This window comes from Pezoporus wallicus, unplaced genomic scaffold (assembly GCF_028554395.1).
Source record: "Pezoporus wallicus isolate ANWC-B61680 ecotype Strahan unplaced genomic scaffold, APGP_CSIRO_Pwel_v1 contig_10810, whole genome shotgun sequence".
Lineage (NCBI taxonomy): Eukaryota > Metazoa > Chordata > Aves > Psittaciformes > Psittacidae > Pezoporus > Pezoporus wallicus.
In genome coordinates, this window is record NW_026642731.1 from 868,016 (window position 1) to 895,593 (window position 27,578).

The 27,578-nt window shown below is 46.1% G+C and overlaps 1 protein-coding gene across 1 annotated transcript; it reads left to right on the top strand.

Annotated features, from left to right (window-relative positions):
• The first annotated feature begins 684 nt into the window (after positions 1-684).
• Positions 685-26,662, top strand: SLC13A3 (solute carrier family 13 member 3). The gene is made up of 13 exons (XM_057432112.1): positions 685-832; positions 10,600-10,865; positions 11,213-11,376; positions 16,132-16,198; positions 16,899-17,084; positions 17,966-18,091; positions 20,454-20,549; positions 22,315-22,419; positions 23,424-23,521; positions 24,735-24,847; positions 25,169-25,330; positions 25,673-25,810; positions 26,468-26,662. The coding sequence occupies exons 1-13, from the start codon at positions 722-724 to the stop codon at positions 26,651-26,653; spliced, it is 1,818 nt and encodes a 605-aa protein (XP_057288095.1). The 5' UTR covers positions 685-721; the 3' UTR covers positions 26,654-26,662.
• Positions 26,663-27,578: the final 916 nt, after the last annotated feature.

Genomic DNA, 27,578 nt, shown 5'->3' on the forward strand with positions numbered 1-27,578 from the left:
GCTTTTTGGGTATTTCCCATGGCTCTCTCCTGCTCCGCACCACTGGCCTTTTGTTTGGTTGTGTTAACTTGTTTTTAAAGGAAAAGAAATTAAATGAGGGTGTTTCACATGTCCTTGAGAAGAGCTTGTCAAACCTCTGAGTCACCAGGTGACTGAACTGTCAAAAGCAATTGCAGCTCCCTGTTTTTCTCATGGTTTTGAGATTTTAATGATGTGCGTTCATATGCTGTTTCTGTGCATTGAGAGGAAATTTGTGAGGACTAACAGAAGTATTTAAACTGCTGCATCTGGGTGTGTTTTTTTCCCAGCTATCACTATTTCTTTACATTTGGATACATTGAGTCTGAGTTATTGGCACTGCCATTCGATGGCCTGCAGTGTCCAGGTGGTCAATCCAAATGAGCTCTTGTGATGCCGAAGTTTCTTAACCAATATCAAAACGTCTCCACCACGGAACCCCTGAACCCCTCGGGCTGCAAACGCTGCCACGACTGGGGAACGGTGATGGGGTCGAGGAGGGGGTGATGCAGGGAGCCGGTACAGGGGATGCGGACGGTACAGCAGGGCGCAAGGAGAGCACATGGGGGTGAAGCGCGGTGCGATGGAGAGGTACAGCGGGGCGGGGCGGGGCGGTGGGGCCCCTCCCGGTGGGCGGGACGGGCGCGCTCCGGTCCCGCGGGATAAAGCCGGGCGGCGGCGGCGGGCGCGGGGAGGGCGCGGGATGGCGGCGCTGGGTGCGCTGGTGAAGAAGGCGTGGAGCGTCCGGCGGGTCCTGGTGCTGCTGTGCGCGCCGCTGGCGCTGGTGCCCGTGCTGCTCAGCCTGCCCCCCAAGGTACCCGGGCACGGAGGGGTGGATGTGGATGGAGAGCACCGGCCGCGGAGTGCGGGCACCGGGGCTGCAGCCCGGGGACAGCCGTTGGGGCACACGGAGCAAGGGACACTGGCCGGGGTGCAGTGGCCAGGGAGGCTGCGACCAGGGGTCCAGGAGCACGCACTGGAGACACTGACTTGGAGCATAGACCAGGCTATAAATCAGTGTTATAGAGTGGGGGTGTGAACCGTGGGACACAGCCCTGGGGACATCGACCACAGCCATAGCGTTGGTGTCCTGTCCTGCTTTGCTGTTCACTGCTTGCCTCAGCCCCAGCAGTATCTGGTCCTGGTGAGGGTCACCCTGCCAGGGTTTCACCCTAGAGACCAGAGGACTGCCAAAGCCCACAGTTTGCTGCAGCTCCTCACCCTTCTGTGGCCACCTTAGAGTGTGAATGGAAGGGTGTCTTGGGGTTACTTTAACTTATTAGGGGGAAGAAGGGGTAGCGTGAACTGCGTTTATGTTGCTTATATAGACATTGGGAGGTGCAAGGAGCCTGCAGTTCAGAATCAGCTTGAACTAAGTAGAACTAACCAGTACTTCTTGCTGGTACCTAGCTCCCTATTGTAGTTTTTATTGCTAGCGCTCAAAGGAGAGATGGGGAAACAGAGGCAAAGCAGGTCCTTGGCCAGCATCACCCATTAAGGTGTTTGTAGAGCCTGGGGTGGGAGGTGAACACATGGAGCCCTGAGGCTGCCTGATGTTGTTGTCCCATCCCCTTTGCTGTGGATGGGGAGAGAGGGATGCTGCAAAGCTGGAGGTGTGCCTGCAATGGGGTTCATGCTGTGGGGCTGGAAAATGCAGGGGAGCCATGAGTGGCACCTGCACTGTTGTGGGCTATTCTCGGGTACTTTTGGTGCTGTATCCAGAGGCATTGTGAGAAAGACATTTGTGTTGTGCTGTAAATCTGGAAAACCTGACCTCCTGGTAAGTTTAGGGCATTGGGGGGTGTGCATTGGGCTGCACGTGAAGCAATCTATGGCAAAATCTTGGAGACTGGAGGATTTTTACAGGGATCCTGTATACACAGCTCTTGTGCACCAGGAGCCTCTCTGGGCCTTGGGTGGAAATCCACAGGGTGGTGGAGTCCCTGGGAAGTATTGTCCCATTGACTTCAGTATGGGCAGGATTTCACTCTTGCGTTCTGACTCGGGTCCATTTGAGAATAGCTTTGTTTGCACCAGAAAACAAGTGCTGATCAATACTTCATGATTATAGAATGATCCAGAAGCCATAAGGACACAAAGGTGGCATTTACTTCTGCCTGTGTAGTGCTTGTCAGGTGAAACCCTTATGTTCAAGGTAGCAAAATAAATCTCCAAATAAAAATATAGAATGAGCATTGCTTTATTTAATGACACCATCTGTTAAAAGCATAAACTCCTTGGATTTAATCTCCCTTTTTTCTGTTTTCCATTACTGGGTGAGTTCTTACTAGGAATATAGTACATACCTGCCTCAGAGCAGAAAGCACATTGCACAACAGATACTCAATTCCTTTGTGGATTCATAAATATGTAATTATGTGTTCGTTTACAGTGGCTGTATAAGTGCCTTTGATTCTATTTAATAGTACCTTGTGTGACTTTGGCACTTGTAAAATGGTGAGATGTGGTTAGGGGATGCCCTGTGCACTCACTACAGGGTTGTGCTTGTCCCATGTGGTGGCCAGTTGTGAGAAACAACCCAGGGTGGACCCGACGCTGTGCATTCACTGTGGAGAGGCCCTGGCAGAGCTGGATGCTCAGCGATCTGCTCTTCATTTTCCATGGGCTCTCAATGTGTTACAGTTGGTAGCATGAGTCTGGCTGGCACCTGCACTGGTCCCTGTCAAAACTCTGATGCTGATTAAACAGTGCAATGTCTCAAACAAGCTCAACTACAGCTCCACCAAGTTCCGCCTGAGTTTGGCGTAGGGGTGGTCCTGTAGCTGAGCTGTGTCTGTTGGTGTTCAGGGGTCAGAGATTCATCTACAGTTTCAGCATGAAATTCTCTCAGTTCTTCAGCAAGAAGGGAAGCTTGCTATTGCATCAGCAGGGGATTAAGTTCTGACGTCTGGAGCCTGCTTGAACTGCCCTCTGCAGCCTGAGCCCCAGGGGGCTGCAGGAGGGCAATGGAGCAAGTCGTGTTTATAACTGTGGTGTAAAAACACCGAGGAGGAGGAACAAGTGAGGGCTCAGCAGGTGGGGATCTGGGGTGGTAGAGTTTGGGGGTTATCCTGGTGTGTAATGAAAAGTGTGTGCCCTCAGCTGCACCACTTGGGTCAGATGGTTCATCCTAACACAGGACTCGAGTCCAGCCTCGTGCTGTCCTGGGCAGCCAGGTCGCAAGAGCTGCTGCAGGTGTTCAGCAAGCTCAGTCTCGGAAGAAATGCAACAGACTGGGCTGCTGCTGGTGTCACTGGGAGGCTGTCCCAGGAAAGCAGGCTGGGGCAGGAGGAGGTCCTGGATGTGTGCAGTAGCTGGGTGTTCCTGGAATGATGCTAGGAACCTGGATGTTCCTAAGTACTTGGATATCTGGAGCATGGGAGAGTTGGATGGGCTGGAGAGCCTGATGCTCCTGCTGGAATGGTTCTTGTGCTGCCTTGAAGGGTGTTACAGAAACTGGTAGCAGATGAGAAGCAGTGATGCTCAGCCCTTGCTAGTCTCAGGATGAGGTTTCCCTTGTGGGAAGGTATCTTACAGGTGCCTCTGCAGTACTTTCCTGTTCTGAGGATGCTGAAGTCTGTTCCCACCTCATGTTAATGTTTACCTTCTCCCCACTGGGATACTTATCAATTTTAATCTCTAGGGGGACTGAAGTCATAAAAAAGCCACCTGAGCTTCAGCTTCAAGGGCAGTGTTTCACTTGGACATGGAGACCAAGAGATCATGACCTAAATTTCATGTAACAAGGAACCGCAAATAGAATGTGGCTTCTTGGATTAGCATGTACTTCTGTGTGACTCCCTGTTGTCTGGGTGCAATGGGTTTTCCAGTGAAACCTGCACATAGGTGACATCTCCCTGGGGACAAAATCCTGTGAGAAAAATCACCCATCGAGTCTGGCTTTGCTTACTGCTTATGAACTCCAGCATCCAAATCTACTATTAAAGCTCCGGTCCACTGTCACGCTGCATGGTTGTTCTCCAGCTCTTTGTACGAGTTCCTTCACAGAGGGCTGTATCAGGGCTGGCACTGGTGCTGACATTCCATTGATAGCTCTTGGTTTTATTTGATGACCTTTGTAGGTTGCAGTTGTGTAGAAGGAGGCTTCCCTAAGTGGTTTTGCCTGCAATCTCCTTTCTCTTGAACAGAGAAATGAGATTCCTGCTTTGCGGATGGGTTTTCTGGGACCTCAGGGTGTGCTCCACAAACCGTGGCTGGAAACAGGGACTCGCGTCTGTCGCATAAACCAGCAGGAGGAAATGCTCCATGTGGAGCTGCTTCCCAGGAGCAAGTTCCCTGCCCGGGGTCTGTGTGTCATCTTCCACGCTGGTTGCTGCTGAAATGGCTGAATATTTGTGCCTTGAGTGGAAATGCCTGTGACCCCCCCGTGCTTGGAGGGCTGTGAATGATTGCAAAGAGCTGGGGCAGGGCAGGAGGGGCTGGAGGAACTGCTCTGCTGGAAGGGGCATGGGGGGCACTTTTAATGAGCTGTGCAAAGAGCTTGTTCCAACAGCTTCTAATGAACTCAATGTCTACAGCCTCTTGGCTTGGTAACAGCTGAGGCAGCCAAATCTGCTAAAAGGAGCTCTGGGCAGGCAAATAGGGCCCAATGCCTTCGGAAAACAGACTTGACTTCCTCGGTGGCCATAGAGCAATTTAAAATTAACTTGGATGTAATGAGGCCTTCTGGTCAGAACAAGGAGACTTTAAGAACTTCCAGAAGAGAAATTACATTGCTTGTGCTTGAAAGCAAAGCCAATGAAGGCATTGTGAGGAAAGGGGGTAATGCAAGTGGGGTGGTGGGCTGGGGGTATGGTGTCCTGGGCTGGAGGGCACAGCCGGAGCACAGGCAAACAGGTAGCAATGAGGAGAGCAGCCTGGCAGGTGCAGTAAGTGTGCCTGCAGCCCGAGTATACATTTCGTGCACAAAGTCCATCTCTGCTGTGTATGCACTTGGTGGTTTAGAAAGGCCAATTCCACAGAATGGAAGCAATGGTCAGTTAAGAGACAAGAGGAAGAGCTTCAATGAGGAAAGAGCGGTGATAACTTGAAGTAGGGTGACCACATCTTACCACGTGCACTGTGAGCTTCAGTTTAGAGAGACGGGAAGGCTGGTGAAGAGCAAGTTGGCACAGAGAGGATGTGAAAGCAGCAATACTTGATGAGAAAGGGAAGTTAACAAGAGCCAGTGTTAATTGGAAGCTAAGAACCATACAAAACATGAAACAAAATGTGAAAGAATTGAGGAATAAATCCCTGGGCAGGGTGTCAAGCTTGATGAGCCCAAGTGTGTGGCAGAGGGAATATGACCCGTGATATTCTGTTGCCAGATGGACAATGCAGAAAAAGCCATATTTGATGAAGCATTTTTATTCTGTACTCAGGGAAGTGTTCATATTCCATGAGATGTCTCATAACGTAGCATTTTTATCGTGGTAGGAAGTAAAGGCAAACGGGAATATTTGCATCCAACCCAGGTTACTTTGAAATCTGCAGGTTTAGGCAACTTCCATGCAGTAATTTTTGAAGAGCTGCCTGAGGAGTTTTGAGAACCAATAAACCAGGTGCATTTCTACAAGCCCCAGGGTGGATGGAGGTGACCAGGAATGCTGCCACAGGTCACACTGCTCTGGAGTCGCTCTTGAGAAGCAGATGCCAAAAAAAAGGCTTGAGATGGCAACATGTAATCAGCTGAACACAGCTACCAGACTGGCTGCCACAGCCAAGAAGGTTAATGTGGTATTTGTGTGTATGGAGTTGTGCAAGTTGAGCAAGAGCAGTGAGGGACTTCCAGGCTTCTATTTGCTGAGGCGGTGGCTTTCACCAGGACATCTTTCCAGTCTGGCTTCCACAGCTCGGAAATGGCTTTGGCAAATTAAGAAGTCTCATTCTAAGTAAAGGACTGGAAAACAGACCATGTGGTGAAAGGCTGTAGGAGCTCAGCCTGATTCTTTCAAAGAACAAAAAGCCAAGGAGTAACTTGATTGCCTCCTTGAAGGCACATCCATCCTGAGCAGAGTTTGGCTAAGGGTAGCCCAGGCTAAGGCATAGAGGAGGAGCATCTAAGAGGATCTAGAGGGTTGAAGGTGGCAGATTTGGATTATCACAAGGTAATTTTAACAGTGAAGTTAATTCATTGTCGGAACAGGTTACTAAGCTTGTGGTGGGTTCACCATCACTGAAAATGTTTCCTTTTTTTCTGATCAAATGTGGTGGATCTGTCTTAAAACCAAAACCAAATCCTGATGCTTAAATGCAGATACAAAAGGGGAGCTCTGTTAACCTCACACAGGGTATTAAATCGTCACACTGGTGTTTTAGCTTCGTCTTCAAACATTCATGGACTGTGTCGGGTCTATTGCTGCCTCCAAGAGAAGGTGTGAGTCTCACACCTTTGAGCCAGTGAAGGTTTTACGTAACATGCCCATTTCATTTTTGTTGTTAGTTTCCTGTGTGAACTTGATCAAATTGCTCTAAGCTCCAGCTGTGCTGTTTGTAAAATAAAGAAGATGATTCTGTTCTTCTGCCAACTGCAAAATACTTCCAGAAATATTAAAAACACTAAACAAATACTGAAAAGTAATAAAAGTGCTTGATAAGCTTTGTGTTTTTAGCCTAACTCCAGAGCAAAGTGCCTTCCCTGAAGCTCTTGCAGCTTGTGCCCCTGTGTTACTGGCCCCTTTCTAGCCACTCCGCAAATACCCAGCGGGAGCAAAACAACTCTGCTGGCAGGAAGGCTGGTAAACAGGGCTTGGTTTACCTCCAGGTTACATAATGTTTGCAGGAGCTGGGTTAGTAGACATCAGATTCACGTATGCATCCCATTGGAGAACAAGCAGTGTGAGTGAGGTGGCCAGCAGTGCAGTCACAGCTGCCATGTGAGGACAGTTTGCGAGTGAGATGCTGAAAGCCACATTTTTGTACTGAGTAGTCCTGAGTATTGTAGATGGGATGTTTCTCTATGATAGTAGTGGGATGAAAGGGCTTGGAAAGATCTGGTTCAGCCAGAATATCTCTTGGTATTGTTCTTGAGGTCCTGGAGGAGCCCTGTCACCTCTCTGCTGCTCATTTGCCTGGTTGTAGTGCTGAAGGGTGGTGAAGGAGCTGTTGGGGGTGATGAGGCTGTGGCCATGTAACATACAAAGGCTGATGGAGAAACCCCAAAGCTTGTCAGTGCCAAGGTAGAGCTTCTTCCAGTGCTGGGTCTGTCTGGTGGGGAGGCTGTGGGTACCAGGCAGGCAGCACTGGGTTGCCCTGGAGCTGCCTGGGGCTGGTGGAGAACAAGGTCCAGCTGAAGCTCCTGATGTCTCATTTCAGACTGGTGTCTTGTGCATGCCCATGTCTTCTTGCTATGCCTGGGTAAGCCAGATCTCCTTATCTGATCCATATTTCCTGCCAGCACCTCCTTTCCCTGGGGCTCATCATCTGGCCTTCCAGGAGACCTCCTGCTCCCTCCAGCTCTCCTGCCCGTAGGAGACTACCTCGTGGCTTGGCTTCCGCTGCCATAGCTCAGCAGGACCCCAGTGTGGAAATTCCCCGTGCTTTCAGTGCAGAGAAGGCAGGATCTGGAGGGGCAGAGGTTGTTCTCAAGGCTCTTGAGCAACAGAAAGGAGAGCTGCTGCAGCCCAGAACCACCGAGCACTTCCCTGGAAATCATTAAATGGTTATAAAATTAACCCAATCACAAGACCCACTTTAAAGTCCGCATGTGCTACCATCTTCCCCCGGACTTTGGTAGACTTATGTTGAAAAAATAATAAGAAAGATGCAGGGAGGTGAGAGAAGTAGGAATCTGACAGTGACACAGCAGAGGGATCAAAGATCATGTGGGGCTGATGGTGCTGCACACAGCAGCAGATGCAGCCCAGAACATCCCTGGGCAGCCCTGGTCATCTCCCCAAAAGACCATTGTGACATTAGTTAGCATTTATTGTTTGCATACTGACCAAGCTTGGGAACATTAACAAATTAACATCTGCAAGTTACCTTGAAGCAAAAAACCTTCCAATTTTATAGAGTTTATTTCAACTTTATTCATGTCTTGAATGTTCATTTTATTCAGGGGAGTGCTTGCTCCAAACCAAAGTTATTCTGAAGTGGTTGTATTTGGGTTTTGTTCAATGATGGTCCTGTCTTAAGTTAAATACTTGTTTAATGTAGGTGCAATTTGTCATCTCTCTGTATAAAAAAATTGATAAGCAATGCTACAGCTTTCTTTTCCAAGTGGTTTGCTGTTGATCCTTATAGGTTTGTGGTCAGATCCATATAGAAAACACTCCTTTCTGCCCTGTTTTAATTTTACCCCTTGGCTTTTGATCTTGGATAAAGATTGGTTATTAGATTGATGCTGTGTTTCATTGCAGTGTTTTCCAGAACATTTTCCATACACCAGAGAAGAAATATCCCTTACTTCTAATTAGTCTTCTAAATTGTCCATCAAGTCAATTAAAGCCTTCACTGATAGGTTTTTCTATCGAGGCTTTGTTAAATGTTTTCAGTTGCTCTACCCCTGTAAGAGGCAATGTCTTTATTTTGAAGTTGACTTTTTTTGCAGGAAACTGAAGAATATTTTTCCAGTGGGAGGAACAAAAATGATTTATAAAGCATTTAGAAATCACATGGAAAAGGGCTTCATGAGAGCAAAGCTATTTCTTTGGTATAAACGAACCAGAGTAAAGAGAAACCGTCAGTTGCCACGGGAATGAAATCGCTAACCCAGTGTGCGAATGTTTTGAACCATGATTCTTTATTTTTGCATATTTTGGCACTGCCAGGTTTGTTGCTCTGGTCCTGCTGCTTTGGAGGAAGCAAAGCCATGGGGAGCTCATGGGAACTGCCAGGTGCCAGGGCCGAGCTGGGAACATTAAGGTTTTACTTCACACTATCTCATAGGTCATTTCTCTGGGATCTAAATTAGGACTGAAAATGGTCTTTAAGTCCAGATCTTGGGAACTTCACATGAAGCGTTGGCTCTGCTGAAATTGATGTATTAAAGAAATCAAAGGAAATTACTCCCAGTTCTGTGGTATTTGCTTCGCCACACACTGAAGCACTTTAGCTTCAGTGGAGCTTTATTAACAGAGCTGCTTGTGAAATCCAAGTCTGAGTGCTAAAAGCAAATCAGAATCTTGTCATTCTATTTCAAACTTTTCAAACGCTCACCTCAGGTGTATTGAATGATAAATTGGCTTCACTTTACCCTGCTTTATGCACTCCTCTGGGTGTTCAGGGTAGATTCTGCTCTTTAGCTTTCTCAGTAACTGTGGTTATTTCTTCATCCTCGGTTTGTGGATGTGTTACTGGGCTGATGCCTGCTGTAGGAGCTTGGGGACAACCACATTCAGCTAAAGGCTGGAATGAGTCCTTTGCAGATGCCCAGGCAAGTTGTGGTTCTGCTGTACCTGTTCTGATGCCTTCCTGCATGCTCAAACAGTGCAGCTCAGACCACATTGTCCCCAAACTCCACACTGTTCCCAGCCCTGCAGGGAGCAGAGCCATCATCTCCCTAGCAAGCCCAGCCCCGGGTGCAGGGAAGGAAGCTCCAAGCGGAGGGACAGAGGTGCCTTTGAGTACCAATTCAACCTGTTCAACAAGCTGGAAAAGAGTTGTCAAATAAATAGCTCTGTGGCTTCCAAATGACTCTCGGGTGTTATTTATAGTGCTGTGGGCGCTCTGCCCCACAGTTGCTGACAATATCCTTGTTCAGCCCTGCCGTGACCAAGCCCAGCTCCACACTGGGCTCTCCTTGTCCCCCTCCTCCCCGGCTCTTCCTCTCCTGGGACTGGAGCTGTTCTCCTGATGTCTTTCCATCACTCACTATTTTGGCCACAGCCATCATGACAAATGGCTCTGGTCTAGTTTGTGCCTCCTGGATGGATGAATGAGTTCACGCTGTGGTGTGGGGGCACTGGGTTTCTGCCAGCCTTGGCTGAGGCTGGAGCGATGCTGGGCATGGGTGAGTTCCCTGCCCTCAGGAAGCGGTGTGACACCGGGGCACCTGATTTACTGTTTTCTGTGGGGACTGGGATGGGTTGCCATGGAAAGGTTTCTCACAAATCTCTTAGACTCTAATACAAGAAAAGGCAAAATCTTTGTGTGCTTCCTGCTTGAAATGTGGGGACTTGACACATCCATCTCTGAAATCTGTTTTTCCATAGTCATGCAAAGCATGATCTGTGGAATTCAGAGAGGAAGCACAAATGTTGAGTGTAGCAGGGCCAGATATTGGAATGGTAGCTGCAGTGTCTGCTGGGGATTAGCACCCTACTTCAACATGCTGGGACAATTTCTGCTCTCCAGAGCTTCCTTGGTTGGTACCGCAGTGCACCGCCACCCTGCAGCACATAGGAAGCTCAGGCAATCTAGGAGGATTTGGGATTTGCTGTGGTCTTGGAGGATCAGGATAAGTCCTGAACCTCTGTGCAATGTAGGGAGAAGGTGTTGCACTTAATGGAAGTTATCTGGGAAAAATGCTGTATCCTTGAAGGAGTAATTGGTGCATTTGGCTTGTCTCAGTGTCTCCAAGTGAAAAGATGTCTCTAATGCCACATGTCTTCCTGTTTCTGTCTCCTCCTTTTGCAGGAAGGAAGATGTCTCTATGTGATCCTGCTGATGGCCCTGTATTGGTGCACGGAGGCGCTGCCCTTGGCTGTGACGGCTCTGCTGCCCATCGTCCTCTTTCCCTTCCTGGGGATCCTCCCCTCTAGCAAAGTTTGCCCACAGTATTTTTTAGACACCAATTTCCTCTTCCTCAGTGGTTTAATCATGGCCTCGGCCATTGAGGAGTGGAATTTACACCGCAGGATCGCGCTCCGGGTCCTTATGTTGGTGGGAGTCCAGCCAGCCAGGTGACTATGGGAGCAGGGGGTTCTCCATGGGGAACACGAGCTACACGAGGCTCTGCCCTGGTGGGCTCCCATGTGGATGTCTCCCATATCAGGAGATTGTCCACACCACCTTTTCTCCAGCTTACTGAGTTTATTCACTGTTTGCCTTTGCTCAGAGGCCAGCGGAGCACAAAGAGGATCAATTGATTCAGCCTCCTATATGTGCTCCATCCAGTTACAGGATAGTCACAGAAGTCCTTTTTGTTGTTAGTTTTCCCTCTACAGGAGCTTTTTGTCCTGTAGCTATAATGTATCAGAGAACTCACCAAACTGAAGAAATTCAGCTTTTCCTTTTTTCTCTCTTCCAGACTAATTTTAGGGATGATGTTGACAACGTCTTTCCTGTCCATGTGGTTAAGTAATACTGCCTCCACTGCTATGATGCTTCCAATTGCAAATGCAATTTTAAAAAGCCTCTTTGGGGAGAAAAACACATCTAAGGATATGAACAGGGAAAATGAAGAAAACCAAGGTAATTGAGACAGGGCAGTAGCATAAGCCAGCTGAGTTCTGCCCTGCTGCTGTCTGCCCCATTTTATTGACTCCACTGGCACAAGTACCAGGTTTCGTAGCTACAGCTTCATCTCAGTGCTGATCCCATTTTGATACACGCTGTATTACCATGGTGGAATAGTATTGGCACAAAAGGGTATTTTATTCTGCCCTTCCTCATGTCATGCAGGAGGCAGTGCTTATGAGCTGTCTGGAAAAGCCATAAACCTGCTGTTGGCACAAGTTGAAGTTCAGCTTTGTGGGCAGGGTGGTGATGGGATAGTCAGAGCTAGGGAGGGCTGTAGATAGTAACACCTGGGGAGGTGAGTGCTGTCTAATGGTGTGGCTGCAGGGACAGGCAAGGGACTGACCAGGCAGTGAAAGCAGAGCATGGGTGAAGACAACAGCCCCTCCATGGCTGCCGTGTGCTTGTGGATAGGTGGGTTCTCCTCCCATTTTCTTGTTTGTTCCCCCATGAAACTGGAGCCTGAGCTAGAGGAGGACAGAAGGGAAGGCTGGCAAGTTAAATACCCATTTCTAAAGTGCTTTGTGATTTCCCAGCTTGATGTTACTGCTTGGTGGTGGTCTCAGCAGGTTGTGGACAGGCTGGGGCAGGGGTATGCAGTCAGATAAGGTCTTCCTCTAACCCTCTTTTCACAAGTTATTTACCAGGAGTTTGGGCTTCTGTCAGGCAGTGGTGAGAAACAGCAAAACAGAAATGAAGTCCTCTTTGCAGCTATTGCTGATAGTTGCAACAGTAGTCATGGCTTCTCTTTCTTGCTCTAATTAGTAATGAACTCCTGCTGTGATTTAAAAGCAATGGCTTTTTGGTTCCCACTGAGTCCTAAGGCAGAAAAATGAGTCCCCAGAAGAAGACTCAAACATGTGCATACTCTAATAAAGATATAATTAATCATTCATCATTAATGTCCAGCAATCATGAGATATTTTCACTCCAGGTTGCTTTATCACATTTGCTTTATGAATTTTTGGCCATTCACATTTATTAAAATCAACTCCACTGGTCTTTTTGCTATAATTTTTTCTTCTGTAGCAGCATTGTGCTTTGTCAGTCTGCTTCTGACCTTCTTGACCCCCTCCTCTGAAATGATTTGACTGTGTGGTTGTGACTGTAAATATGTTAGAGTTTGCGAAGACACAAAATCAAGACCCCCATTGTCCCAGACATTGGCAAGCACAAAATTAAAGTCCTTGGCTCACAATGCCAGAGTGGTGAGAGAAGCCAGAAAAGGCAAGGGGAGAGGCATGCAAGTAAAAGAATGAATAAAGCGATGCTTTTGCAAATATCATGTCATGGTGTGAGATGTATTTTTCTTTTAGGTAGAGACTTATAAAAGTAATAAACACAAGTGAAGGAGGAGTCATTTATAGAATGTACGACATCAAAATGCAGGAATGTAGGTTTTCTTGTAGACTTTTCGTTTGAACTTTAGTGTCCCAAGGTAAACTCATTCTTTCCTGAATGGATGAGAAAAGCTGAGTTCCTTGAAGGAAGCCCTAAACACGAGTCAGTCAAAAGCAACGAATTTGACGTTACACTTAGGAGCGGAGACATGAAGGTGAGCTTTCTGCAGGGGGGATCCTCTTGGTTGGGTGTCCTCTGCAGTAAGGGCTGGTTGCAGATCTCCAATGGGACTGTTATAGTTGTTTTTTTCAACAGACGTGAGGAAACCTGACTAAATGTAAGGAATGTGCATTTGAGAAAAACGTATACTCCTTTCAGAGTGTTTTATAATCTAACTAAATTGTAATGTGCCTTCTGAAAAAGGCAAGCAGATTTGTTAAGGGGACTGTATGTGGAAGCAAACTTTTACAATGGCATATGGTCAGGTCATTTTGCCAAACTGCTTGGATATGCCTTAGTAACACTGTAGGAGTGTCCAGGATGGGTGGCTAAAAAAAATTATATATTAAAGAATATGTAGCATGGAAAAGAATTAGATTTTCTGAAGAAATCTCAAGTATATGGAACCACTTTTGTGAAGGGCTTTGCTTACGCAGTGCCAGAATTAAAGTGATGTCTCTGATCAGTTGCACACGCTTTCTTGCTGATGAGAGAACCTCAAGGCTGCAATCACTTAGGTCCATGCTCAACCATGTGGACAGCATGTTGTAGATCAGTGAATATTTGAATTCTTGTGTTGCTGATAGCTAAAACTTGGTGTAGTGTTTTGTTCATTTTGACGCCGTTGGCTACCAATGCAAGAATGCAGTTAGATGAGCTTTGGAGGCTGAAGTCTTGGCTGGTTCTGGTTGATCGAAGCAGGGTTATAAACTGAACACCTGCAGGCTTTCTTTGGCTTCTAGAATTTTCCTTTTGGAGGTGGGTTATAAAGTCTGTCCCATTCTGTCTGACATCTCCAGCAATAGGGGTGAGTCAGTCTGGAAGCTGCAGTTCTCGTGAGCCTGTCCGTCCCTCCTGCTCTTTGCTTGCTGACCCCATCATGGGCAATATTTCATTTCTCTGAGAAGCTTGAATATCTCCAGGTAAAAATTACAAGAAAATGTTTCCATCCTTTTTTCCCTGCATAGAGCATATCTTTTGCAAATTCAAGATAAACTGCAGTTGGTGGTGAGGTATTTTGTTTGGTTGTAGACCTGGAAACGTTGTCTCTAGAGGGGCAGGTGGGAAATATGTGTTTTTGGACACCACTGTGTGGTTTGGCTGTGTAACCCAAGCCTGAGCTGGCAAGTTACGGCCCCAGTGCTGCTGCCTGCACCTGTCAGTGGGTGGAAATGTTCATTCTCAGCCTTTTCAACTTTTTAGAAACAATAAAAATGTCATTAAAGCCAAACTTACCTAAGACAAGCCTTTCTGCCTCTAAGGTATACAAGGTATTGGTTGAATTGGCCAATTACTTCTTTTACATACTGCTCTGTGAGAGGTCTACAGCCAGGTCGGACCTCAGTGATCTTTGTCCTCTTCTGATTTATGGACCTGTAACAATTTTCAACTCCTTTTTACAAGTTTCATAGGGGAAGCTTGCAGTAACTCCGGCTTTCCTTTTGCAAACCTTCCTGGAGAGGTAACTCATAGATGGTCCTGGCCAGATGGGGTGGAAATCTGGGCTTAGCAGGGAAAAAAAATGTAATAATATGGAGCGGTAGAATGCAATATGTGTCTTTGCAGACCCAGCACTAGGCTTGAATGTGATAGCAGTGGTAAGAGGTCTTCAGCAAGATGCGTTGGAGGATCAACAATCAACCATGGGTTAATGTTCATCCTAATTACATCCCTCCATGTGGCATCGTTGGGATGAAAGCTCAGCGTGGGCATCCAAGCCAATTAACTGCAATTCAGTAAATTAGCGATGTGTAAAACATGACTTTGCAGAAACCCTTGGTTCACTGAGCTGGAACGAGCTCTGTGTCTTTGGTGCACACATAAGCCAGTCCGGAGACTTTGACCACTGGCTGCTCTTCGTGCACTGCTTTTGGTCTCTAGTGTATATACTGGCCTGCAGAGGGGTGCAAGGAAACCTGGGGACTGCTGGGGTGGCAATACTAGGAACTGGGCTCTGCACACAGTGGTCTGTAGAGCCGGGAGTGATGCAGGGACACAAGCCTCTGGACCCAAACCAAAGACCCTAAGGAAAGGCAGTAGGGCTGAAGGTGGATAAAACTCACAAAGGGCTCCATTCCTGAGGAGGAATATGGAAAAACGGGGTTTAATAGCACCCTTCTACTCCCAACCTAAGGAGGTTGAGCCATGAGCCAGGAATACAAATGCCACAAGCCTTAGTATGAGATCTGGTAACACAGAGCAATTGTGTTGCATTTCTGTCTTGATTTCTGAACTGTCATGTTCATGTGTGTGTGTGGTAGAGTGGTGTGCACTTCCCAGTTTACTGCCAAAGACAACATTGGTCTTTCTGGTCAAAATACATCCTTTCCTCAAGTGCTCCTGCATCCTGCTTGTGTTCCCTGTGGTTGGTGATACGGAAGATGGTGAGGCAGAGCCTGTGTGAAATAGGTGGGAGGGTCCCTGGGAAATGGGTATGCAACAGGTTCCTCCTGGGGTGGCCCTAAACTTGTGTTGAGGACTGGTTGCTCAGCCTGCAGGGTCTGTCATTTATAGAGGGGATGATGGGCTTGGGAATGGTCCTTGCTGTTGGGGTGGCTTTCAGAGGACCTGGTATGAAGCCTAATCCTTAGTGTGTCTCACTCTTGCCTGTATTAAGGGAATTACAGCTTTGTAGTGACTTTGTACTAGATGTCTGCAGGGGGTAAAATTCTCATCCATTGGGGCTGTTGCTCTGTGGCAGGGAGTGCTCTTGCTGTGCCTTGGGGAGTGCACCTCACAGATACATTGAGCCCAGTAGTTGTTTTGTGCTAAAAATGTGCTATTGTTAACTCCCCCCAGCAAACCCCAGCCCAACCCCATGACTCAACAAGGGACACCCCAGAACTCCTGCTTGTGTTAGAAGATCCCAGAGCCCAACCCTTGGCAGAGAGTAGTAAAAGGACCAAGTGCTTCTGGTTGTTGGAGGAGAAGCTTGGGGGCTGTGGTGGGACCAGAGTCATAGCAGGAGGAGATGGGCTCGTTCATCCCCACCAGGAGCTCCTGACCCCGTCCCTGTGGCATGAGCCCGCCCTTGGTTTGCACAGCCCCTCCTCTGTAAATAGCAGTTGTTTCCTCCATTCCTCTGTTTGGTTCAAGGAGAATTTTCTAGATGCTTTGAACTGTTTTAAAGTCCTCATCTTTCTTTTTCAGCATCTTTACAGCAGAATAAACTTTACACTGTGCCAACTGAGATGCAGTTTCTGGCAAGTACTGAGGAGTAAGTTAACTATAAAGTTTGTATTAGAGAGTTGAGAGAGACAATTATCCCCTGAGTTAGACCACCTTTTAGGAATTTGAAATTCAATCATTGAAATGTTTTGATTTTTCCAAATGTCCCAATCACTAGCGGCCTGATGATAGAAACCCTCCTCTCTGTGTCCAGCATACCTCTGCATGTTCAAATCATTGCAGAGATTTTCCAGCCACTCCGAAATGGTAGCCAGAGGTGGGGAATTGTGCCTTGTTTTTCTCAGGAACATCGTAAGTGTGGTGTGAAACCCACCAGGATTTACACACTGGTGATGGTCCTGCTTTGGTAACGATGGGAAGGAAGCATCTTTTCGGGAACAGATGTTTCCTTCCTCTCAGTGCTATCAGTTTATTCCTTTTAGCTTTTAGCAGACCTGTGGACTTAACCTTAAGTGTCACAAGTTGCAGAGGGGCTGGGCAAGGCATGTGCACCCTCAGCTCCTATGGATGGGTGCTGAGGGTGTTCTGCCCTATGCAAGGCTGCCAGTCCTACGTGGCAGTTCATCAAGTAGACCCCTCTGCAGCAGTGAGTTGCTAAGGTGTCCTTGAGGACAGTGTTAGTTTGGATTGTTAAAAAGTGGGAATTTTTCTTCTGTCAAGGCTCTGAAGTGGTTGCGCTGTATTTAAACCAGGGCTTTCACCGGATTCTCTTTTGGACTATTTTAAAGCAAAGACCTGACGGAGGAGAAGGAGATTACCAGTGATGCTCTCTCAGACTTAAAGAAGGAGGAAGAATACAAAGCAAATATATGGAAAGGTTTCCTCATCTCAATCCCCTACGCGGCCAGCATCGGAGGTACAGCAACACTGACAGGAACTGCACCAAACCTCATCCTTCTGGGGCAGCTGAAGAGGTATGGGAGGCTGTCCTGGAGAGCCTTGTGAATCCTGGAAAACAGGGACATGTTCTCCATCCCTGTAGGAAATTCCCTTCTGTACTGAGAGCTGTTTTGGAAAATTCATGCCCTTTCAGAACATTTTGGGAAACTTTGTGAGCTGATAAGATCAGGGAGTGGTTGCATCAGCCTTAGCTGTAATAAGCAGGTTCCCAGCATACTCAGTCAAGCTGTCAGCCAAACCGGTGCATATGTGCCTCACCTCAGTGATGCTCTTAACCCCATTGAATTTAATGGGACTTAACTCCACGCTTGCAATTAATCTCGTAACTGTTTTGTGAGCAATTATATCTACTGCTGTATGGTGGTAAGGAAAATAAGGAGCCCAGTGCTTCTGGCCTGTTTTCTTAGTCATAAAATATGCCCCTGATGAACATAAAAACAGATTTATGCCAACCTAAGTGCCCACAGGTATTTCTTAACTTAGCTGGCCTCTACAAGTAGTACATTGTCTCTCCTGGGCATGTGCAGCATCCCTATAACGTTCATGTTCCGACTTTCCAGCAGTTATTGTAGTAGGGTTTAACCCTGGGTGTCCAGGAGTATTATTGTATGAGAGCATCAGCCATCTGGAGAGAGGTTTTCGGACCTTCCCTTGCAGGCTTGCATGGCTGGGCTGGGTGAGCTGGGTGGGAGGGTTGCTCCACCACAACACTCCCCAAATCTCCTAGTGCCCAGGTTAGCCCAGATCACTGCTGATGCACACAGAGGAATAGTTTTGAAATGCTCACCGACAAGTCTGTGGGATATTTTGCTGCTGATTTCAGATGTTTGCTCACCGGTAAATTGAAGGGTTGCTTTCCCATCTTGCATTAACTTGATTTTTCCCGTTTGCTTAGTTATTTTCCAGAATGTGATGTGGTGAACTTTGGTTCTTGGTTTATGTTTGCATTTCCTTTAATGCTGGTTTTTCTTCTCATGGGATGGCTATGGATCTCCATCCTGTATGGAGGAATTAACCTGAGGTACGTTTATATTCCCTATATATATATGCGCATAGTCTGGTTCCACTGGCATTGTGAAATACGTGTTCTTTATGATTCTCGTACTAAATCTACTGGTATCACCCAGGATCATCTCCTAGTTTTATAACTAACTTGAGGATACTCATGGAATAACAGGTCTACTTTGAAGAAGCTGGTGTGCAACAGGAAGGTTTTAAAATATCTCAGATACGCTTTAAGTGATGTCTACAGAGCATGCATTATACATTCATTCAGTTAAACTTAACAGTTTTTAAAGGTTGTTTTACTGCCTGACCTGGGCTTGTGGCAGATTTTCATTGACAGAAAGCAAAGCAGGATCAAACTTTGAAGGCCAGCCTGAAATCTTGGTTCCCCTGGAATTAGTAGCAAAAATCTCCTCACACATAAAAGAGACAGGATTTGTTCCTGAGGCAGAAACTTGAGTTTGGAACAGATTACTTCACAACAGGGCTTAATTTTACAACAACATGTTAATCTGTAACCGATAATAACATGTTTTTCCGGCAAATCTTTGCTGGATACATGCAACCCCTAGTGTGCACTACTTAAAATAATTGCAGCATTACCATGCTGGTTTATTTGGAGCCCTTTTTCCCTCTACGTGTTCTCATACGTGATAGTAACAAGCTCACAGTCTTGCTTCCTCCAGGGACCATACAGAATTTGTAATATTTTGAAAAGTAATTGTTATTTTGAGTTTAAAATGCAAATAGAGGGGGAAAGGGGAAGAGAGAGCAGGTGTCCAAATATTTACATTGTCTCAGAGACAGGGAAAAATCAATGGGAAAGTTTCAATCCAGAAAATGCCAAATACCGGTCCTTAAATTGCTTGTGGGGCTTCATGGGATGCTCTGTGGGATGCTGTCTGCATGCTGCTCTGGGATGCTCTCTACGTGCTGCTCTGGGATGCTCTCTCTGTGATGCTCTGGGATGCTCTGCTGGCTTGCAAGCTCTGCATTGCGTGGCCAGGGCTTGTGCAATGCAGAGCCTGAATTCCCATGTCCTATGGTGAGGGCTGGGGCACAGCCGTGGTGACCAGCCAGCACAGATCTGGATGGTCAGGTGATGGAAAAGGTATCTGTGCCTGCCAAAGCCCCTGGCAAAATGCAGAATTGCTTTTGTGCTAGGAGAACGTGATGCTTTATGTTTTGTTTGGCTTGCCTCTGTCAGCACAAAGCCTGGCTTTATTGGGATAGCCGGGCCAGCAGAGATACCAGTATTCCCTAGTGGCAAGGTGCCTTGGAAGAGACATTGCAAAGCTGCACAAGTACAGATGGGCTTCTAAAGGAGTCTGTTGGGCTGCTTCAACTGTAACAAGGCAGTGATAGCGGCTGGACTTCCCACGTGGGCAATTCATTGGTGTCTGCAGCACAATGCGGACAGGTAGACGTGGCTCCAATAATAGCAGGTTGTCTTTGCTTGCATCCAAAACACGTTAAAAGGTTTAGGTGTGGGCTGGCTGAGCTGAGCTAAGCTGAAGCTGCTGTTACTAACTGCCCCCCAGAATAAGAAATTTAAGGGCCAGGTATAGCTATTTGAGGTCAACTGTTCATTCTATACTATTAATTCGTATAGAAGATCCAATTACTATATCCTGTTGAAAGAGTGAATGAATTAAGGAAGCACATGCACCACAGGGCCGGATGGGTGCACTTGATGCAGAAAGTTGGGTTTGTAGGTTTAATCAAGGTCACAGACAGGGTTAGAAACTGGGTTCAGCGTCATGGGATGTGGTGGGAGATGCAGTGTGAGGTATGAATATACCATTTGTATGCACATCCTACAAAGGAGCAAACTGTGTGCAGTCAGTGCGGCCAGGCTAAGAGGCTTAGCCAGGAGCACATTAACATTCCTGGCCAGTTAGAAATTCCTCACATTTTTGTTTCTCCTCAGCAGCATCCTGGGATCACCCAGGAAATGGTAAGTGACTGGAGAAATGAAGGGACAGATTAATTTTCCATGTCACACTCTTCCTAGTTGTTCTGCCCAAGTAGGCAACTGCTAGAGATGAGGAAATCCGGCAGTGCTGGGACTTTCTTTTGGCAATCACAGCCCATGCTGGAGGAAATAGTTCAGAATATAAATCAGAGGAAAATTCCTAACTTTTGCAGGGTCTCCTTTGTGTGAATGCATAGAGAAAGGGTATAGAACATAGGGCTTTCTTGCCTTTATCTGCGTCAGAGACCTTCATCATTAGTCTTTATAATCTGAGAGAATGTAAACTGTGCTGCCAGAGATGTACAGCTCTGAAACTGGAGAAGTACATAGCAACACAACTGACACAGTAAATGCTGTGTTTTCTGTAAGAAGCATGTAAAAATGTAACCATGTTTCTTGGCAGGGGCTGGAAAACAAAAAAATCAAATCTAAGAGCGGATGCAGAAGCCCGAGCCAGAGAAGTGATAAAGGAGGACTATCAGAAACTGGGTCCAACAAAGTGAGTCATAAAGTTGGGACTGAAATGAAGAAGTTATCAAGTGGGTCTGGAAATATCCTAAGAGTGGAGGACTGGGGGAAATGGAGGGTTTTAGAAGAAAATGAAATACACGTTTCAACTCAGGGTGTTCGTAACCTGCTGATGTTTGCTTTTTGCATGCTCCAGCCTCTTCTCCTTCACTAACATGAATAATTACAAACAGCAGCTTGTTCCCAAATCTTCTCAAGATCAAAGTTCGTATTATAGACTGAATTCATGCTGGGCTGTTTAATTACTGCTTATAATTTTTCTGTTCCAGGGACAAAACCAGTCCTGTGTGCATTATGTACTAACCAACACAGGCTGAATATTGAAGGCTTGTGCATACCTGTTCTGCAAAGCTGGCAACATTTGCTGAGAAGGCTGGTGGATTATATGATAGATATGAATCATATGGATTGTAGATACACCTTAAGAAATCTTAATAGCTGCTCAAAGAAAGCACATGAAAGAGGTCAGATCCATGTCATAGAATGTATTATTTTTTCTCAATAACTCCTTCAACTGCATTAGGTGAAGAAAGAACAAGAGATTTTTGTCTCAAAGGTCTTCTGGAAAAATCTTGGTGCAAATTGCAATGATGGGGATCCCATTTTGGAGAAAGCAACCAGCAGGAAGAAACTTGAGTTTTAGACTTAGGAGAAGTGCCAAAAAAGGGGAAAGCAGGAAAAGTTGAGTATCTCTAGGAATCAAACCCTAGCTATGTCCAACCAGCCACCAGTAGTCTGGGCTGTGAAGGGCTAGTGAAGGTTTTTGGGACTGTAGGTCTTATCCTTAACTGATCTGTGGTTCTCCGTCTGTAAAATAATATCTTCATACTCACGGCAATGCTGTGAAGATTCAGTAATGTTTGTGTCGTCAAACATCATTATTGACATTGTAATTATTGCTGTTGTGTGGGAGATGGAGTGGTTCTTCAAAGGCAATTGTCTGTGCTGCAAATGAAAGAAATTGGTTTATTTGTTCCATTGAGTGCATTATCGAGCAGCCTGCAAAATGTCTCTAAAAGAATCAAAGTCCCACTTTGAGGTCTAGGAGTGAGGAAGTCCATTAAGCCATGCTCTACTAATTTGATTAGCAACCCCATAACTTAAAATCAGTGCTAGTGGCCTCTTCCCAATGTTTAAATGCCCTTTCTTGTGCTTGGAGAGATTTTAAACAGTGTTTTGAGGAGCTGTCTTGGTTAAATCTTGACTCCACTAGATACTTAGTGAATAATATTCCATTTACCCTGCTGTTTGTTGTGTGCCTAAGGAATACTGTTTAGATTTTGACCTTGAAGAAGTTTGTTCCTGCTGTCTCATACATGATTTAAATCTCAGGCATCCTTTTACATTGCTTGAACTGGAATGAAACCATCCCTAGCTGACTGTACGTTAGGGACATCCCAGAGGACAGTGGTAAGAGGAATGACCGTGACAAGCTGCTTGGCCCTTCCTCTCTGCCTCACCCAGAGGCTCAGCCTCACGTATGCTTCTTGTGACATCTGAGCATTCTGATGCCCATCTTGCCTCTCCTTAATGTTTTCCAATAAGAGATAATTGCTGGCAACTATCAATATTTGCAAATAGATTTACCATCTATTCCAGTGTTTCACTGTAGTTATTTCTAGAAAGCCAGCCTAACTTCTCACCCAAGCTGCTGCAGCCTGAGCTTGATACTTGTCCTAGCCTAGATCCACCCCTTTAGCATATCAGTGTTCTAACTGCATTCCTTTACATTTTAGGTTTGCAGAACAGGCAATTTTCTTCCTCTTCTGCATGTTTGCGATCATGCTTTTCTCCAGGGATCCCAAATTCATTCCAGGTTGGGCAAGCTTATTTGCACCAGGGTAAGATTTTATTCTCATTCATTCCACTGTCCCACTTTTCAGTAGCATTTCCAAGTTGCTGAGATTTCTGGGTTTTTGATGGTGTTGCTTAACACTGTTACTCAGGTTTCCTGAAATAAGTTAAACTGAGCTTCAAGTAGCAGAACCAGCTTTATTGTTTCTGTCTCCTGGAGAAGGTACATGAAGCCTGGTGGGAAGTTGGCTGGTGTCTATCTGAGGCCATCCCATGGGTTTTAATGCTGGGAACACTGTTTATAGGTACATTTACAGTGAAATACTGAGTTCTTTATACAATCCAATGGTTTCAGTGGAGGCTGAAGAGAGATGGCAGGAGCTGAGCCTGAGTATTCTGTCTGTCTGGCAAGTTTGTCTCTGCTGTCACATCCACACCTTGGGAAGATGAATGGATAAAGCAGTTGGGTAATGATGAAGTTCAGAGAGGGTGGTGTTATTTCTTAACAGAAGAGACCTCCATAGTTTGGTGTTTTTTTTAAGTAAAGCCCTAGCTTAATAAATGATTCCTTAATACAACAAAGTAGTTATGGACTTTTCCCTCATCAGTTAGTAGCTCCTTACATTCAAACACATGCTTAAGCTCTTTACTGGATGGACCCTGCCTTTCACCTTAGTGTCTGAGCGTTTTGCAAAGAGCTCATGTAAGTAGGATAGTCCGAGCTCTGCCTCTTCCTGTCTGCAGTGAGCTGTGGAAAATTGTCCTCACAACCCCTCATGGACTGACCACGATTCTGCAATCAGAAGAGCCAGAGCAGCAGCATGGTGGGGCTTAGATCTAGGTTTGTCCACTTGTAGGGCAGTTTTTCTAGAGGGTTCACAGCCCGTTGTAGAAATGTAGCTCGACAGGGAATTAAAAAGAAAAGAACTGTGAACAACAAGTGTTGTTCAAACCTGATGGAAACTTGTAATCTTCTTTGGCAAATCCCTGTTCTCATAAACTTTGTAATTCTACAGGGTTTCTTACAAGTGTTTCTGCTGCTTTTGGACAGGTTTATCTCGGATGCAGTTACAGGAATCACCATTGTGATTATACTGTTCTTCTTCCCTTCGGAAAAACCTTCCTTCAGGTGGTGGTTTGACTTGAAAGGTGAGTAGGAATGAGACCTCTCTGGGCTCTGGCAGGGCAGGCATGGAGCAAGAGCTAAGACTATTCCCCCTTGGACCTGCACCAGCCCACAGCAGCTGCACTGGCTTGAAGGAGCAATGTGATCCTACAGAAGCTTTTCATCTGAAGTGCCAGAAGAGGTTTGGCAGTTGCTGCTCTGCTGCTGGTTGCAGCAGTGACTCAGTTGCTCGTGTAGCTGTCAGAGATGATGCTGTGGTGGGTTGAAGTGAACTGAAATCGGTGTTGATTTACCATAGCAGACCTGATTGTGAAACAGGTTTGGTTGCTGACACCCAAACAGCTCCTGTCCCTCAATGCAGGGCATGAACCTTTGAGAGGGCAGAGCTGGGCAAGTTGTCCACACCTGGGGGCCCTTCCTTATTTCCTAGATGATTTAGAATTGAAACTCCTCAAGCCCGACCACTCCAGCAGGTTTTGGTCCCAGGAGTCCTTTGAGGTCTTGGGTTTTTCCTCTTGAGATTCAAACTTTAATTCAAAAGCGACTTGGAATAAGAGATGGTCTTAATTTTGAGATGCAGTTGATGAAGGTCCTTTGTGGATGGTGCAGTGTAGCCTGGGTTCTATGGGAAATGTCTGCTCAGAGTTGTGCACGTTTATTGTGCTGTCCATATGCAGGAAGATGTTTAATCAGGCCTCCTCTGGATAAATTGTGTGCCTTTGTCCAACAGAAAATTACAGTCCCATTAGTGCATCCTTCCATATGGCAGAGCTCACTCCATCGTGTATTAAGAGATGAGGCTTTTAGGGGAGATGAGCTTTTTGCTGTGGAACTCACTTGCTGTTGAAAAGCAAGTGGAAAATTAATAACATCCTCTTCATTCAAATGGTAGAAAATTTCCTCCTTCCATGGACTCCGATCTGTTGATGACAGTGTTTAGGTTTGACACAGAGAGCAATTTAACCTGATATTAAATGTTCCCTCAAGAAAGCCTCAAAGAAAATTCTTAAGTGCTAGAATTTATTTTCTTTCATTTTTTCTTTTTAAGATCTGATATTAAGTTAAATGATCTTTTTATTGTGTAGCTTAAGAGACTCCATGTGGATATTTTGTCAGCAACTCATGGTTAGTGAGCTTCAGCACTGATGTCAGGCTCGAGATATCATTCTGTCAGATGATGACTGACGTGCTCCCCTTTGGGCTGATGTTTGACATGGGGGTTTTCTCTCTATCTAGCACCAAACACAGAGATGCAGCCCTTGCTGACTTGGAGGAAGGCCCAAGAGACGGTGCCCTGGAACATCATCTTGCTGCTTGGAGGAGGCTTTGCCATGGCAAAGGGCTGTGAGGTGAGGCCAGCTGCAGATGCCATCCTGTATTTTAGCAGGGTGTCACTTGGGATTCTCATCTGGCTCTGGGAATTTTGTCTCTGTGGAGTCACAACACTTGAAGGACACGTTTCTCAACTTCAAGTGACAACAGTGTGCAACAGATCATTAAGGAAGTTAAGAGGTCTTGCAGCTCCTTTCAAACTGCTTGCTGGTAAATGCCCTGAGGACATTGCACATAGGTGAAGGTTGTATGTAATTTATAGTTCTAGGATAGGATCAATTCACCTGCAGGGACACAGGAGCACTGCTCTCCAGCTTGTTTGCTCTCTCCTTCTGCAGGAGTCTGGTTTGTCTGTCTGGATAGGAGGCCGTCTGCATCCTTTGGAGGGTGTACCACCGCCCGTGGCTGTCATCCTCATCACGATTGTCATTGCCTTATTCACTGAGTTTGCCAGCAACACAGCCACTATTATCATCTTTCTACCTGTCTTGGCAGAGCTGGTAAGGTAGTCCCATGGCAAGACCAGCTTTTCCTCTGCTCTCCTCCTTGCCCTGCCCCATGGAAGGGCAGGTTTGTGTTGTGTCTGTGCTGGGACAGGCACTGTGTGGTTCTCCTGCTTCTGGGCTTCAGGCACTTGGATGTCCTTGGGAGCAGCAAGTGCCTGTAGCGTAATGTGGGCACTGAGTGATAATAATCCTTCAGACATTGGCAAGGTATATGGTTATTTATCACAGTATGGGATAGGGCTCTGCACAGTGCACTAGCTGATTGCGTTCTTTAATATATATGCTGGTGAGACTGAATCCCCAAGGTGCAATTTCTGTTCCTTTCTCTTTTTCAAGGCCATTCGTCTGAAAGTAAATCCCCTTTATTTAATGATACCAGGGACTATAGGATGCTCCTACGCGTTCATGCTGCCAGTCTCAACACCTCCTAACTCAATTGCATTTTCTTCTGGACACTTGATGGTCAAGGATATGGTAAGTTCTTTTAGATACAGCAAGTGCTGAAAACAGCCTGAGGGGAGTCTTTAAAAAAGGGGTTTTCCAGATTGTTACTAGTTCAATATATAGTGAAGTGTTCTCAGCAGTGTTTGAAGGCACAGAGATTTGGAAGGAGCCTTATGAAGTTTGGCTCTGTAAAATTTGGAGCCACTGTGGCTCCAAATGTTGGCAAAGATAATCTTGAATGTTCTCATCATCTTACAGACCATGCTCCCATGCCTGTTAGTGTACACAGCCCAACTTTCATAGGTTTCTGGACACAGGAAAAGTTCTCCAGCTCAGTGAAATAAAGCTTGGGAGTAAAATTAGGTTCAGTCCCAATCCCTGCTCACATTCCTGAGGCTTAAACAGATGTTCATGTTTTTGATGGATCAAAGCTTGTTGAGCATCTGCAGAATGGCCTTTGTGGCTTAAGAAAGCCCCCTTAAGATGTAGCTAATATTAACAGCAATTAAACCTTCCATTTTTATAATGTTTATGTTCAAATAGCTTCATGCTTCACACACTGTAGATATCGTGGAGTCATAGAATAGTTGGGGTTGGAACTTACATAACTTACACAGAACCATAGAATAGCTGGGGAAAGGACCTTGCAGTCTAAACTCAACAGTTCTCTTTGTATTTCTTTTGTAGGCAAGGACTGGGTTGCTCATGAATGTTATGGGAGTTCTGCTTCTTAGCTTGGCTATGAACACATGGGCCAAGAGCATCTTCCAGCTGGGGACGTTCCCTGCATGGGCCAACATCCATGCAGAAAATGCCACCACACCCCTGACAGCTGTAGAAAATGTCACTTTAAGTGCACTAAATAAAATATGAACAAAGCCATCCCCGGGGAAGGACTCACTCACTTAGGACACGGGCACTGGAATCATCAGAGTATGCGCAGGAGGAAAGCCGCGTGGCTGCTGACACTGTGTGGGACCCTCTGTTTTAATTTTATGTTTAGAAATACTGGTCAGTGTCACAGCATCCATTTGTTATTTTCTCTGAAGATCTTTCCCCACCTTCCACAGGTACCAATCAGACTCTTCCAGAGTCCGTCTCTCATAGGTGGTTGTTAACTGGACAACCCTATAAGTGTCGAGCATCTTTGGGTAGATGCTTCTTCCCCCATGAAAGCTAGCAAGCTTTGCCACTCTAGCTTCTGATATCCTACCTCGTTTTGGAGAGTAGCCCTGGGAACAGGGTGGAAGCAACTGGATTATTTATGTGCAACCCAATGTGAGTGATTGTATCAGAATCTGGCCGGGGGAAGGTGGCACCGCTGGGTGCTTCTAGCACTGTGTAAAGGATGGGGTCTCGTTACCATCTCATGAGTAATTCTGTCATGGAGGATGAAGACTATTTGTGTGCGAAGGGATGATTCAGGAGATGTGTTGGTAGGACTTGGTGCATTACCGCATACTTTGGAAACAGGAAGGAAATAGTTTGTTTCCAAACGTGTTCAATGTTTTGAAAACCTGGGACAGTAAATTGCTGCCTGGTTCTTTGCACTGAGTGTGCAAATGGGGGCTTGGTACCAAATTAACTTCTGATGTAACTCTGGACATCGGTGGTGTTTCACCGTCGGTCAATGTGGCCAGTCTTAGGTTTGCGAGACTGACTCACTCATGAGCAACCCACTGAGTCACAAGTCAGTGGACAAGTTGTATTGGAGTATTATTGACATTCTGAAAACCACGTTTTGATTCTTAGCTTCTTTTTAAATCGGATTGCTCGGGTACTTTCAATGAAAGCATTG

Coding starts and splice junctions, on each gene's coding strand:
- SLC13A3 (XM_057432112.1), top strand. CDS start 722: ATGGCGGCGCTGGGTGCGCTGGTGAAGAAGGCGTGGAGCGTCCGGCGG. Junction 11,377..16,131: donor GGAAAATGAAGAAAACCAAG/GTAATTGAGACA, acceptor TTTCTTTTTCAG/CATCTTTACAGCAGAATAAA. Junction 16,199..16,898: donor TTTCTGGCAAGTACTGAGGA/GTAAGTTAACTA, acceptor ACTATTTTAAAG/CAAAGACCTGACGGAGGAGA.